Raw genomic sequence first — 15,951 nt, 5'->3', positions numbered from 1 at the left:
ATATGATTGAAAAAGAATTAAAAGATGTCGCAGAAAAAATAGATGACCAATTTTCGCTAAATGATATGATAAATAAAATGAATAGTGATCAACTTAGGGTTTTTAATACTGTTAAAAATGTTGTACAGCAGGATTGTAGTACAATGAGATTGTATGTTAGTGGAGAAGTTGGAACTGGTAAAAGTTTCTTGATAAGCGTAATAAAGCGTTGGATCAAGGAATGTATAAAACAAGAAACTATGGTAACAGCACCCACTGGAATTGCAGCGTTCAACATCAATGGACTAACAATCCATAGAGTATTTCAGCTACCAGTCGAACACGGTTATACACCTAAATATAAACAATTATCTGACAATGTCCTTAAGGTATTACGAGACCAATTAACTAATGTTGTATTGTTTATTATTGATGAAATATCAGTGATGTCAAACATTACGTTATTGTACATCCATTTAAGATTAATAGAAATTTTAAATTCAGAAGAATGATTTGGTGGAAAACATATACTTGTTTTTAGAGATTTGCTGCAATTGCCTCCCGTGCATGAAGATCCAACTTACAAAACTTTATCACCATCAGAATTAGAGAAACGAGTTGACTCCTTAAGTACCATAAATTTATGGGAAAATTTATTCACTTATGACGAGTTAAATATTAACATGCGTCAAAAAACTGATCAATCGTATGGAGAATTATTGTCCCGAGTACGTAATGGTAACATGACTAAAGAAGATATTATGCTTTTAGAATAAAGAAAAATTAATATTGATAAAAAATTATCTTATCAGGAAAGATTACAAATGATATGTAATTATATTGATAAATTACCATTTGACACAATATGTTTAATGCCTATTTGTAAACAGTGTGATCTATTAAACTCAGCCATGATGGACAAAGTTAATTCTGAAGAAGTGACTCTTACAGCTATTGATAGTACTGACTGTCCAAATTTCTTAAAACGAAAAACATTAGATACTTTATCTAAAATTGAAGATGATGCAAGCCGAAGTGCCGGGCTCTCTCAAAAAATTGTTATTAAAGTAGGAGCAAAAATAATGCTAAGACGTAACATCGATGTGACTCTAGGTCATGTTAATGGTGCGATTGGACTTGTAAAATCAGTGATTAGATCCAATGAAAATAATGAAGTTGAATCAATTAACATTGATTTTGGAAATGATGTAGTGCACAGTATCGAAAGAATAAGTGTAAAATTTCAAGTTTTAGATAAAGCTTTTATAGTAAGAAAACAATTTCCAATTTGTCTGAGTTATGGAGTTACTGTTCATAAAAGTCAAGGCTTAAGCCTGAAAAATGCTGTGATTGATGCAGGAAATACTATGTTTAGTGTTGGACAGACTTACGTGGCTTTTCACGAGTCACTACGTTAGAAGGAATTTATTTAATTAATTTTGATCCCCACGCCGTCAAAGCTAACTCAAAAGCAATAGATGAGTATAATCGTCTTAGAAATATTTATAGGAAAGATCTTCCATTAATATCAAATCAACTGAAGCGCTGGTCTAAAGTGTACGATTTGATATGGGATGTCGGATTGAGTTCATTTGAAGATGATCATGACATTGTACCGAAGTTGACAAAGCTAGATACATTACCCATGCGTGGCACTCAAAATACAGATAGCATATCTAGCTGTGTAATTTCTATTGTACAGTGTATTTTACACAGTCAGATCACGAAATCATCTAGGTTTATTATTGGAGAATCTACTGACAATTTCAATTGGAGTGTCTTCATAAAAAATTATGCTGACAATAAACATATCTTACAGTCGACTATGATATGGAATTTGATGAATAATCGGCTACAAATAAGTCAAGAAGGCGATCCCTCGATAGTATTTTCGTTGCTGTGTGAAGAGTACGAGTTCATACGGAGTTTTATAGAATTTGAACTATCATGTACTGAACGTTGCAAAACATGCACTTATGTACACTCATTTATTGAAAACAAAAATACAATAACTTTAACAACAAAGGATGAAAAAAAATGTATATAGCTTACAAGAATTGATTGATGTGTCATATAATCATTGGTATAATGACCTCAAATTTTGTAATAATTGTATGAAAATAACAGAAGTACAACATAAGGAAACTCTTAAATCATCGAAAGAAATGGTCGTTTTAAAATTAAATTTATTTTCTCTTAACGATGCAAGAAATAAGCCATTAAAAAAAAAGTTTTCTATAAAATCAGTTCCAACGGCTAAAATTTCTATTGGTGATAACAGATATAAATTAATCTGTGCGATATATCTCTCAAATATGGAAGAAGATTCAAATCATTACTTTACAATTATAAGAAATCAATTAGGTTGGTTGCAATTAGATCAAAATGTTAATTCAATAAGATGGCCTGTAAAATCTAAAAATGCATATATATTTTTTTTAGAAATCACTAAATAATTACTTTACAAAAAATAAAGAAATCATCAAAAAAACAGATTCTCTGTAATATGGACGAGCCAAGTACATGTTTAAAAAGTGCAAGTTCGATAAGTATTAATAACAAAAAAAAAATAAAATCATTAGATGCCAAGTATAATCATTTTCCAAAAAATTATCAATTAAAAAAAAACACCAAGTAACTGACATAACTTTAAAAAAAGTGAAAAAAATTTTTTAAAAATTGAATCCGAACAAAAAAAGTTTCACTGTAAAAATCCTTTACAAAATAATATGAAATAAAAAAATCTAACAAGGGGAGGATACGACCTTGGGGAAACGGATTCGGATAATTTTTGACGCAGTGATAGTACACCATGTGGGTATACTACCTCTGAAATACTAAAGTGCAATACTCAAAAATGGCTGAGAAAAACGCACTCAAATTTTACTCAGCACTATAATATATTAATAGGTAAATAATTGATACATTAAATTATTCTTTAATAAAATATTTTTTTATTTTCAACTTCATTTCTATAAATTATCTACGGTGTATATCATGAGATATTTGTAATTCATGAATAATTCTTATAACTCTCATATTCATTATAAGTTTAACTGAAAAATATATACCTGCGTCAGACAATAAGAAGGGTCGAATATGGTATGAGGGTACAATAATTCTTGTCCTCGAGTTATTGTAAACTGTACATCGATTCGAGTTCTGTTGGCCCACCGGAAGAATAGTCATGTTGTTGTCCTTGAACCTATGTTAGTCCCACCACTTTTTCAGAAGCTTGACTATAGCAGTTAGTTTCTGAATTTCGACACGAACAGACGTATTTGTGCAGTGAAATTTACTTTAAAAATTGTTTTATAATTTATAAAATGTCATCAAGCGAAGCCAGTTCTTCTCATGGAGATGAAAACACTCCTGATACATCCTTACATAGTGATTTATCGAAGCAACGGCTAAAAGATGGAGTAGTGTATTATGAAGGTTTACTTCTTGAAAGTGATTTAATTGCAAAAACATCTTCTGACACTCTATCTGAAGATGCTATGTTGATTGGTAGAGAATTATATGATAATACGTTAGATATGTTAAATAAAAAGAAGTTCGTAAGCGATCAAGAATTGATTCATGCTCAAGAAGAATGCCCAGACGGAAATTTTGAAGCAGTAGAAGATAATTCAGTTGATGACTATGTTCCAGATGAAAAAAAAAAAACAAAAAATGATGGATTATATTCCTCTGGAATATCAAATTAAAGTTTTAAACATAGCAAAAGCTCACCCTTCATGGAAACTAGAGACATTACAAAAAAATGGATGTAGTCAATTGAAGAGAATGGATCATTTGAAAGTATGGGAAAAAGATGTTGAACATGGTGGAAATAAATTTGATAAATATCATGTGATTGATTCTTGGACGTATGACCGCTTCGTCGAGGCAAGACAAAATTATCAACAAGTGACTACACGAAATTTGCAGCAATGGGCTTTAGCTGCAGCCAGCCAGTTTCCTAATTTTCAATTTACAGCGTCCGACCCATGGGTAAAAAAATTTAAACAAAGACACAACATTCGTCAACGCAAAATTACAAAATTTGTAACAGACAAAGAAGTTCACACCATGCCAGAAATTATCGCCTCTGCAGAAATGTTTCGCATTCAAACAAAACAATTGATATCTAACTTCGATAGTGACTTCGTTATTAATACAGATCAAACAGGTATATAAATTTTCTAACGGTAAACTAATTATTTTTTATTCCATTATTAAATTTAATCGAAGTTAATCATTAGATTTTTTAAAATTCATATTTTCAGGATGTCAATACCAATCAATGTTTAATAGGACACTGACGGAAAAAGGAAGCAAAACAGTGTTTGCAAAAGTACAAGACATGACCAAGGTGTCACACTCATAAACTGCACAATATAGCATAACATTATCTGGAAAATTACTACCACATGTTTTTATTTGTTTGCAAGAGCCTACAGGTGATTTTGGGCCAAGAATAAAGAAAAACGTAGAAGAATATTTAAAAAAATACAAAAATGTTATTGTCACATCATCAAAATCAGGAAAACTGACAACTACTCTCTATAAAAATTTTCTAGAGAAATGTTTAATGCCATATGTTCAAAAAATAAATTTCTTTTTAATTATTGACTCGTGGACAGGACAAGTGAAGCCAGAATTATATGATGAAATATTTCAGGATGATAAAAAAATGCCTACATGCACATTTAAAGTTATACCTCCAAAATGTACTCCGTTAGTTCAACCATGTGATGTCTATTTCTATAGACAAGTGAAAAATTTTATCAAACGATTGCAAAGTACCGCTGAACTTCTAGACAAGAATTATGAAATTCATTCCCGAGAGGATTGCATAAAAATTCATTCGATTATTCATCACCGATTGTCAGCGCCAATATTTCGAGACATGATGGAATATGCCTGGTTCGCCAGCGGGCTTTGTGATACAAGAAATTTTTTTACTAATGTCAATGATGGGTGTTTCTCATTAGACCGTTTAAAAATACCGTGTCATTGTAAAAAAGCAGCATTTATTTGTTGTTCTTGGTGTAGAAAAACTTTTTGTTTTGAATGTTTTTATCATAAGTATCACTCAGGATCATGTAATAATATCTCATAATACGTAATTATAAAATATTGCTTTAATTAATTAAAAAAATGTATAATTTTCCATTTAATTTTCGACTTATTATTTGTTTGTACCACCGCAGATAATTTATAGAAATGAAGTTTAAAATTGAAAAATTTTTTATTAAAGAATAATTTAATGTATCAATTATTTACCTATTAATATATTATAGTGCTGGGTAAACTTTGAGTGCGTTTTTCTCAGCCATTTTTGAGTATTGCACTTTAGTATTTCAGAGGTAGTATACCCACATAGTGTACTACCACTACGTCAAAGATTATCAAAATCGGTTTCCCCAAGGTCGTATCCTCCCCTTGTAAGTATCCGTTATGATTTTCAAAAATGAAAAAAAAATTTGGTGCTAATTTAAAAATTATTAAAAAAAATTTTTTTAACGTACTTGGCGTGCGTCATTGAGTACCCCAAATTTTATTAATCTATTCAAAATAACATGTAAATATTGTTTTGTTTGATTATGTTCTAGTTATTAATTTATTTCGGCTGTCAGTTTAATAATTTTTTGTTCTCTGAGCAACCATAATGTTATTTTTTTTAAGTACAGCTTGAAGATAGCTTATTAATATTATCCTTTATTACTTAATAATTTTGTATGTAGTCTACTGATCGCCGGTAATAAATTCACAATTAGTTCCATTTGTGATCCTATTGAAACCTGTCAGGGTATTTAACTCGTATATAAAACAATGTTGTTCACAGAAAAGTTCGAATGAATTTAAAATTGAATTGTAAATGCTCAACAGAGAAAATTTATCATTATTTGAGATTTATTCTTAAATGACTCATCTTTAAAATTAATTAATATATTCCTAAAGTGTTTGATATGAAAAAATTTGGGGTACTCAATGACGCACGCCAAGTACGTTAAAAAAATCTCACATAAATAATTAAAACAATGGAATTAAAACCTCCGTTGCGTATTCTTTAAACTGTTAGTCCAAACCTCCACCGTTTACGCTACCGCTCTAAAAACGCCCTTGGACATAACACCATGTTTCATCAATCCCACGTATCCCACGTAAACATGACGCCGGGGATAATTTCTTCGAGCTAATTGGTGAAGCTCTTTAGCAATAACTTCTTTTTTATTAACCATTTTTAGCAATTTCAGATATCTTTTTTGCGTTTTCTTTTATCTTTTCCTCATCACGCAACAATGACTTTATTATTGAACTAAGACGACTTTCCAATTTATTTATCTTATATTCTTGATTATTAGTAATATTATTCAATGTGTTCACTTTAGCTTCCGATTCGTGAATGATGTTATTTATTACGGTAATTGGTTTAAAAGACTTATCATTCTCAGCTCCTATTGTAACATCAACTACATCAACATCTTTGAGACCCCTGGATTCAAGATCAGCAATACGTTTTTTATTTTGGTGTGTTATAGTTTTAAGCTTTGCTATCTCCCGATTGACAATTGAATGCATGGTAGATAATATAACATCATTTTTAACTATAGGTTCAGCAACATTACACATTCTTTTTCCTTCCAAATTAAAATGGCCATCACTAGTTAACTTAAAACCAACTCCTGGTGCGCCCAGGATACCTTTATTATACTGAATGCCATTTTTAGATGATCACGTACGTCCAAATATATCAATCACCATTCTTATGATCCACTTGACTTGACGGTTTACTTGTAAATGATGATATTATAAAGAAAACTTTAATAAATAATCTGAGCTTCTCGCAATTTCTCAATAATTAATATTATTTTGTTAGAGTGACTAGAATTACCGGCTGCTTGAGATGCCATAAGTAATCGTAATCTATCAACAAGCTCATTAGGATCATCCCAGTAAACATAATCAATATTTTTCCGTTTTCTTGAAGCAGTCATGAAGTTAGGTAACCCATGACCCTCTATCGATGACTGAGTTAGCTTAGATATATACATATTTAGTATATTTGATAGACTTTTCAGTGTAAAGACTTCGGTCCGGCTCGTAATGCTTTCTATGTGTATTCGTTGATAGGACTAGATCTTTGTAAACTTTCAAATCGCTTTCATTCATAAGACGCTCTAGAGAATCACTCTTGAATATCAACTTAATCAGTCCTGGAGTTAATGAAATAGTTTTGTTTTTCACAATCAAAGTATTATTTTCATGAAACTGCACTGGTGAATCACCCATAAAAAGCTGTTGGCCTCTTCGTCGAATCCCGATTCTAGTGTCTTATCCTCTAGGATTTTTGTGTCTTATCAACCCTGATACATATTGTGATACAGAATCTCGCTCTTTTATAGGTGTACTGGTCATTCCAGAAGATGATGGGTGCATAAGAGTTTTATTTATTATGCTTGATTGATCTAAATCAGAATGTTCAGTTGATAATTGAGAGGTATCACTGTAGAACGTTTGATATTCACTTATTTCAGGTTTATTTAAACAATAATTTTGTGAGTCCTCTTTCACCTTCTGTTTAATTTCATAATTTATAGCTTTAGAGTTTTCAACTTAATGGTGTTACGATTCGTTTAAATGCTTCATTTGCTGCTTGTTCAGAAGAACCCCTCCCAATTTTCAATATTTTACATTTTCGTCTGATTGCATCACTAACTTTGGATATTTGATTCAGCATCTCAGTCTGTTGGGAAATATTTTTGTATGCCATGTTTTCACACTTGAAAGCACGATACAACTGTCCAATTTTATATATAATCATCTCATTTATACTTATGAAACAGTCAAAACCTTTTCTATAACGACCATTATTTACTTCACTATCTTTTTCAACCACCACGAATCCATGCTTATTACCACTGTTGTTATTATTTCCACAATGCTGAACATAAGCTTCTGAATTCATTATAAGGCATATCAGTATTTCCATGATCATCGTAAATATTTTTTAAGTTCATTTCATCTTGACGAAAAAAAAATAAAAAGTTGGTATTATCTCTAATCAAATGTTTTGGAATCTTCGAATAGGTTTGTGATAGATAGAAACTATCGATATTTTTATGTCGCCCCATACAAAAATAAGCTCTGATATGATCCTGTTTCTCGCAAGCTACATCATCGAATATCATGAGTGAGTTTGATTGAGCCTCATCCGGATTGATAACTGATTCATGATCACTGAATGGGTGATAACCTACCTCCTCCACAGGTTTTAATATAGATTCCAAAAACAGACTTTGGTTGGTTTAAGGATTTAGAATAAACATAAATATTCTCGAATCTCAAACCGTTAGGATGAGTGACTAGAGCTAAAAGAGCGTTAGTCTTTCCACAATTTAATGGTCCACAGATAATTGCTCTGACAGTATTTGGTAAGAGCGCTACATGTCGCTTTTGAACTTTTTTTTCATCACCTTTGTTTTTCAAACTTCATCTTGATTTTCTGTAGATACTAATTAATGCTACCAGAGTGACATTCAAACCATAACTCACCAGTTTGACCATAAATATCACGTATTTATATAATTTGAGTCAGTGAGTGATTAAGCATAGAGAAGAACAGAGGTACTGTCAAAGCTAAAATTAAGCGTGGTAGGGGTGTTGTTAATGGTATTATCAATAAACTACCAATAGAATCATATGCAGCAAGATATCAGTATTGTGGGCCTGGCACAAAATTATCAAAGAGACTAGCTCGAGGAGATCCAGGAATAAACCCACTAGATAAAGCGTATAAAGAGCATGATATTGCTTATTCAAAAAATAAGGGTAACATGCAGGCATATCATGAAGCTGATAAGAAGCTGGCAGAACAGGCTGCACTACGTCTTCACGCAAAAGATGCTAGTATTGGTGAGAAAGCTGTCACGTGGGGTGTTAACTAGACGATGAGAAGTATGCAAAATAAAAACTTAAAAAAGAATAAAAATTTAAAGAAAAAAACAAAATGTAACGGAGATGGAATGAAAAGGAGACTTGATAAAAAGAATTGAAAGAAAAAAATCAGAGGCCGTAACCTAAATAAGTACGAAAAATTATTAGTTCAGCTAAAAAATCGATAATTAAAAGTATTGAACCGACTACATCAACTTTAGATGCAGCTTAAAAAGTTGTTAAGGAAGCTGGTGGTAAATAAAATGTTAAGTTACCACGGATACTACCAGTACCATCAAAAATTGGTGGAGTGCTACCATTTCTAATCCCAGCGTTTGCAGCACTTAGTGCTGTAGGTGGTTTAAGTGGAGGTGTGGCAGCAATCGTTCGTACTGTAAATGCAGCTAAATCAGCTAAACGAGAGCTGGATGAAAGTAAACGTCATAATAAGACTATGGAAGCAATAACTTTAGGTAAAGGGTTATACTTGACATTTCTCGTCGAAATCGGTCAATTTGTTTCTGAGATGTTTAGTTAAATATTAATTTTTAAAAATCCAAAAAAAAGTATTTTTTCCCATGAAACTTCAATTACTTACGTCAAATCGTTTAGTAGCTAATAAATAATTTTTTTCGGCTTGAAAAACTGCTTTGAATGCTGTAAACCCTATCGAAAACGATTGATTCTTGTGAATAATCTATAGAAAGATATCGCATTTGATAATTGTGAAAAATGTATCTCTAACAACGACTAGATTGTCGAGCTCGAAGAGCTCAAAGAAGTATAAAAGCTATGTTTTCGAGCTTGAAAACCGCTCATGCGTTTAGAATTCTTATAAAGCGGGAAGTTCCAGAGATGGCCTGCAGGGTCAACCGTTTTCTAGATTTTTTATCAAGGTTACTAAAACTTACAATAATTGATTAATCCCAATATCAGTTTCAATGATGACCAATTAAAGTGAATTTTTAACAATCTTGGTAGCTGAATAAAGTAAATAATTAAAGTTAAAAGTTTTCTTACTGAGAAAAAAGGGTGATTTTGCACCTCATGTCCGGGTAGCCGCTTTCCAGCATCTTTTTCCAATAAACACAGTAGAATGTCGATTGAATCTTGGCTTAGATACTTGGGAATAGATGGACGCTCATTACAAATGCTCCAAAACAGTTCGTCTTCATCACATCCCGAAAATGGTGATTGTGCCGTCAACATTTCATACAGTAAAACTCCATATGACCACCAATCGACAGACTGATTATATTTGGAACCATTGATTATCTAAAATAAAGAAGGTTTTCTTTGAAATAATCAATAGACACATGAGAAAAATATTAAAATTTAAAAACTGCATTTTGAACTAAAAAATTGGATCTCAAGAACTTATTGATGGGTCCGAGAGTTAGTGTCGTAAGGTTATACGAAATTTAGTGATGAATATTATGAGTATTGAAATCTATAACAGACAAAGTTTTTGTATTTTTGGAGACGATACAATATGCATCACTTTCGGTCGATGCTAGGAGATAATTATTTCTATAGTCCACAGTTTACGCGATAAAAGTATTTGTAAGAACTAGGGAAGGGCATAAAATATCGATATATTAAACTATCGATATTTTTTCAAAAAATAATCGATAAATATCGTCGATTTTTTTTATCTTGAAGTATCGATGATCGATATTTATTTTCGAGTATCAAATTCAATATTTTTTCAAGATCTTCATAATATTTTATTATCTATTCCACTTACTGTCATAATATTTTACTCGTTCTAAGTATAAATTAATAAATTAATTACATATACAAGTAAGTATACGTTTAAGAGTAGACTAGAGCGCGTGAGCTTTACTATAAGTGCTACCTCTATATGTAAGAGAGCCAACCACAGTTGGTATAAGGTTGTGTGTGTAGTGTACGTAAGTGACAGTGACAGTTTATTGGCGGCAAGTTACTTTACGCGGCGTGGTTCATTGTGTGTTTTTATTTTTTAATTGTTATTGTTTAGCTTGAAAATGTCTGCGGTGTGGAATTTTTTCACATAAAAAGGAAACAATCAACTTGTTTCTTGTAATTTATGCGGTAAAGAATATACAACGTGTGGAAATACTACAAATTTAGCCACTCATTTAAAACAAAACATTATAATGCTTATATGCAAATGTTAAAGCATCAGACCCTTTCAACAACGAAAAAATCTGGGAAAAGAACGAAGTTACTGCATCAATAGACAATGATGATTCTGATGTTGATGTTTATCTCATAAATTCTATAAAAAATTACATTCATCCAACTTATGATCAAAAACGAGAAGATTATGAGTTAATGTTTAGTTTGTTGATTTTTTTAACTATTTTTTTATTTTCAGGTTACGTTGTCAAGAAATAAAAGTTCAAGTCAGAACCAAAATATCACAGACGATTCTTCGAATTCTGCAGAAACTAAGTCCCACAACTATGAACCTAAAAGAAGAAAACAATCCACCCTTGAAAGTTGCTTAGAGAGAAGTTTAAGTTTTGAAGGTAATTTAAAGTCATCGTTCACAATTATTATTGATATTTTGTAATCAATTTATGAAACTGAAGTTAGCAGACACTTGACAATTTTTTGATTTTTCATGAAAAATAAACTAGGCATAGAGAATTATTTATAAAAATCTCATTTATAATTTTTAGAGCTTCTAAAGATTAAGTTTTCAAATAAAATTTTCTTGCTATAATTTATTTGTTAAAAAAATTCTAAAAATTATCAGATGTCTCTCAATTTCAGTATCATATCAATTTGCGAAAATATTGATTAATTAGACCTGACTCATACTATATTATTAAATGATTATAGTATTACTAAAAATTATGTATATATTCTAGAAGGCGGACAGAAACATAATGAAATTACTCAGGCATTAATTTATATGATATGTAAGGACAATTTCCCACGATTATGTGTGGAAAAAAGTGGTTTGCAAAAATTAATTCGTACTGTTAGTCCTCTCTATAAGCTTCCATCCAGAAAAACAGTATTGAATGACATTTTCTTATATATTTTAATTAAACTCACAGTTTGATAATTGCTTTGTTTTTCATTTCAGGTATCTGGTTTAATTGAAAATAGATATAATACTACGAAGGCGATCCTTATGAAAGTTTTAGTCGAGGCAAATTTCTTATATTTCACCAGTGACATACTCACAATCACTAATTCAACAAGAAGTTTTTTTGGTAGTGACAGTTCACTTTATCGTTACCATCAAAGAAAAGAATTTGTCTGCTATCCAGAGTATAAACCTTTGCGCGCAAAAACTATCACAGGTATAATAACTGATGGACTTTTAAACATCACTAATTAAAAAAACTTCACTTCTTAATAATTTTGATCGGTAATGAGTAATACTATTCAATATAACGGATGAACATATATCTTTTTCAGAGTCATACAGCCCAGTACATCACAAAAACATGGAATGATATCTGCGACGAGTTTGCTATTGATAGAAGTAAAATTAGATCGATCACTACAGATGGTGGCGCGAATATGGTTGCAGCAGTGCCATTGTTTTTAGGAAAAGATCATAGGATTCCCTGTTTAGCTCATTGTTTAAACGTTATTGTTGATGGGGTACTAAAGGAAATTCCAGCATTTTCAGCACTTTGTGATCACGTTAAAAAAATTATTACATTTTTTAAACAATCTGTAAATGCTTCAGACCAATTACGAGCGGAGCTACAAGCTTCCGGCAAAAAAGAAGGCGAAGTTTTGACTTTGATCCAAGCAGTCAGCACTAGATGGAACTCGTGTTTAGATATGTTGGAACGTTGTTAAATTGTCAGGAATCATAGCTAAAATTTTAGCCACTAAAAGCCAAACTAACAAGAATACGCCTGATATGGTAGCAACTTCGCAGCTTAAAGTAATTCGAGACCTGACTACTCTTCTAGGTCATTTAAAGAATCTACTGAAGAGATCAGTGGAGAATATTATGTTACGTCAAGCTTGGCAATTCCTGTTTCTAATTTACTTCGTCAAGTTACTGATTAATCAACGCCATCGACTACTCTAGGAGAAATTGTTAAAGAGGTATTACTTAAAAAAGTCGAAGAAAAACTCGTTCCACTTGAGAAAAATACTTTTCTTTCGGTGGCGACTATATTAGACCTACGGTTTAAACGTCTTTATTTTACGTCTCCACTTGCTGTCTCTAGTGCTATTTCAAGACTCAGCAATGACATTCACTCAGAGCATAGGCAAAGAGGACAACGATCTCGAGATCCAAGACCAGCTCAAGCTAGCTCGTCGTCTATTTGGTGTAGGCATGAAAAATTAATAACGCTTAGTTCAAATAGAGCAGAAATTCCAAGCTCTGGCAGCATTTCCAATTTTTTTTTATTTATTTTATTTATTTATTAAACCAGAAAATATTACAGATAATCAAATATAATATAATATAATAAATGACATATCTCTCCTATAGAGATGCATAACATCTGTTCATAGGACTGGTATAAATTAAAATACAAATCAATAAAGCTAGTTTACATATATAATTAATTTATAATAGTAGTTTAGAGAAAAATCATAAGTCACATTGCTTTATCCATCGAACTAGACTTATTTTCAGTAATTTGGTTGTTCCGGCAAAATATTTCAATTCGTTCGGTAATAAATTAAAATATTTAAAGGCCGTGTATTTTGCACTTTGACTTGTGATGTTTTTATTAATTTTAGGAAGTGAGATTGATTTATTTCTAGTATTGAAAAAAGTATTTGAAAGTTTGTGCCTGCAATCATTGAAATAGTAGATGAGTGAGTTCACAATGAAAGTTTTTTGTATATTTAGAACATTACAATTTTCATCTATAATAATTTTTTGAATCAGTCTATTTTGAGTTGATACTATAGAATTTCTAGTGGTACTATAAGCACCACCCCAGGCAATTAATCCGTAGTTAATAATACTTTCAATCATTGCATGGTAAATTATTTTTAAAGTCCTTCTATTCATAAATTAACTAAGTTTATAGAAAACATATGTAAAAAATTTTAACTTAGTTAATAAATCTTTGGTATGATAGTCCCATTTTAGTCTACTATCAATGATCAATCCCAGATATTTGTAGGATTGAACTCTTTTTAGCTCCTTATTGACTAGATATAATTTAAATTCAGTTGGGACACTATCAACATAACCAATGAACTAAAATAATATTTGGACCAACCATTAATCGACCGAAAATCAGACCCGATAGAATTTTGGGTGAATTGTCGCCATTTCACACCAGTTCTATCTGAAATAGCTTTAAAATATTTGATTTGTCAGGCTTCCTTTGTAGCATCTGGAAGACTTGCTTCGGCTGTTAATTTAGCTGTTCCAGATAATAGAAGCAGGTTAACTGGAGAGCATATTAAAGAGCGAGTACTTTTAATGTCTATACCAGATGATTACTAGTTTGAATAAAATTCAGATTACTAACCGCTGTTTAAATTTTCATTTTCTGACATTGCTAAAAACTTAATTTTATTAATAATATTTAAATACATAAATATTTTTTTAATAAATAAATTAAATTGAAAAAACTAAATGTATGTTGATATTTTTTGTCGTTCCAGTAATTCGACTATTTTTTGGGTAATCGCACCTCGAAGTAAAAATATCGATAAATCGAAATATCAATATTTTTGTTGTGCATAAATCGATATTGTTTAAAAATATCGATACGATATTTATCGATATATTTTTTTCATTTGCCCATCCCTAGTAAGAACTATTGGTCAAATAACGATTACATAGTAGTTATGGCAAAGTATACTGAGCAGCAATACTTAGAAGTCCTTCTGTGTATTCAAGACAAAATGACACGTTATGACTATAAATATGTTCTGCATAATAAGTATAAGGCAGATTTTTAACTTAATCAAAAAACCGTGATGCACATAGAGATTATAAAAATCTATCAATTTTTCGAATGTGATAGAAGGGGTGAATTGGCAAGCAGTCAATTAATTTTGAGCAACAATTTAGATTTATCTCAATTTGGACTTGATACAAGCGACATTCTTTAATCTATTCATCAATGTATGTAATCAAAAACACATCGAAGCTGCACATGTAATCTTATTGGTTATCTTACGGGCTTTTAAATATTATGTTTTTTAGTTTTGCTAGACCGCGGCTTCAAGCTCAAGCGAGAAAAAACCCTACTTTCAAGTACCTTTTCTAAAGAATCTCTTTCAGTCCTCGAAATTTGTCAATCAGTATAACATTCGCATTCAATGACTACGTAAAATCTTCGAATAGTTTCAGTGTTTACTGATCGGTCAAGTTTAGTCGAATAAGCATACAAAAACATTAGTCTTAACTTATTAATAGAATCTAAGTAAACAATAACAAATCATAGCGTCGAATTGCAGTGTCATCCCTGTATAAGTTTGATCCATCATTATGTTACAATACGTTAGTCACAAAAATTGAGGTATGAAAAAAAATTTTTGATTTTTGGTGATTTTCAACGAGCTGTAACTTTGAGGAAAATAATGGTACAGCAAAAAAAAGTGAATTATAATTTCAAGTCTCTAGTTTTCAGATCTGGCTATGAAAACTTCTTGTTATGTTCCCTGACTATCCCTCGATGTTGTCTCTACGTCTGTATGTATGTATGTGTGTGTGTGTTTTTTTTCCTTATAGGGAAGCGAAAAAAATCTTGCAAAGACACCGCTATCATTGAAAGATGATAGTCGGTAGTGTGGGATTTTCGCCCACTAAAAAAAATCCTCTCTCTTTCCCCGTGGATGGTACAAAGATGACTGAATCGGAACCGCGTTAGCATTACTTCAATCCAGTCGATGTTGCGTCTCACGGCGGTTACTCCTGGTTACTAGTCCCTTTCTGCGGTTTTTTTTTAGAAAGTGCTGCGAGTAGGATGCAACAGTGGACCAATTATCTTCTTTACTAAGCATGCAGGCTATCAAACTCTCGGAGGAGAGTGTGGTTCCTATTATTTCTCCGATGCTACTTCGTGAAGAACGTGTGCTCGGCGTTGTCAATTTTGTCTGGGCAGT

At 31.5% G+C, this 15,951-nt stretch overlaps 1 protein-coding gene and 1 long non-coding RNA gene across 2 annotated transcripts in view; one reads left to right on the top strand and one right to left on the bottom strand.

Moving 5' to 3' along the window:
* The window catches only part of LOC123261107 (putative protein kinase C delta type homolog), a 193,445-nt gene that overhangs the window by 118,273 nt on the left and 59,221 nt on the right, over positions 1–15,951 (bottom strand). Inside the window, exon 3 of the mRNA XM_044722600.1 lies at positions 9,925–10,179. Coding sequence (XP_044578535.1) covers positions 9,925–10,179 — 255 coding nt within the window. The remainder of the gene's footprint in view (positions 1–9,924; positions 10,180–15,951) is intronic.
* LOC123261111 lies at positions 11,271–11,844 on the top strand. Its single transcript, XR_006508610.1, has 2 exons — positions 11,271–11,420; positions 11,766–11,844. It is a non-coding gene; the product is annotated as an uncharacterized LOC123261111 (long non-coding RNA).

This window comes from Cotesia glomerata, linkage group LG3 (assembly GCF_020080835.1).
Source record: "Cotesia glomerata isolate CgM1 linkage group LG3, MPM_Cglom_v2.3, whole genome shotgun sequence".
NCBI classification, from domain to species: Eukaryota; Metazoa; Arthropoda; class Insecta; order Hymenoptera; family Braconidae; genus Cotesia; species Cotesia glomerata.
Note: the sequence above shows the minus strand (reverse complement) of the source record. Positions and strands in the feature narration are given on the sequence as shown.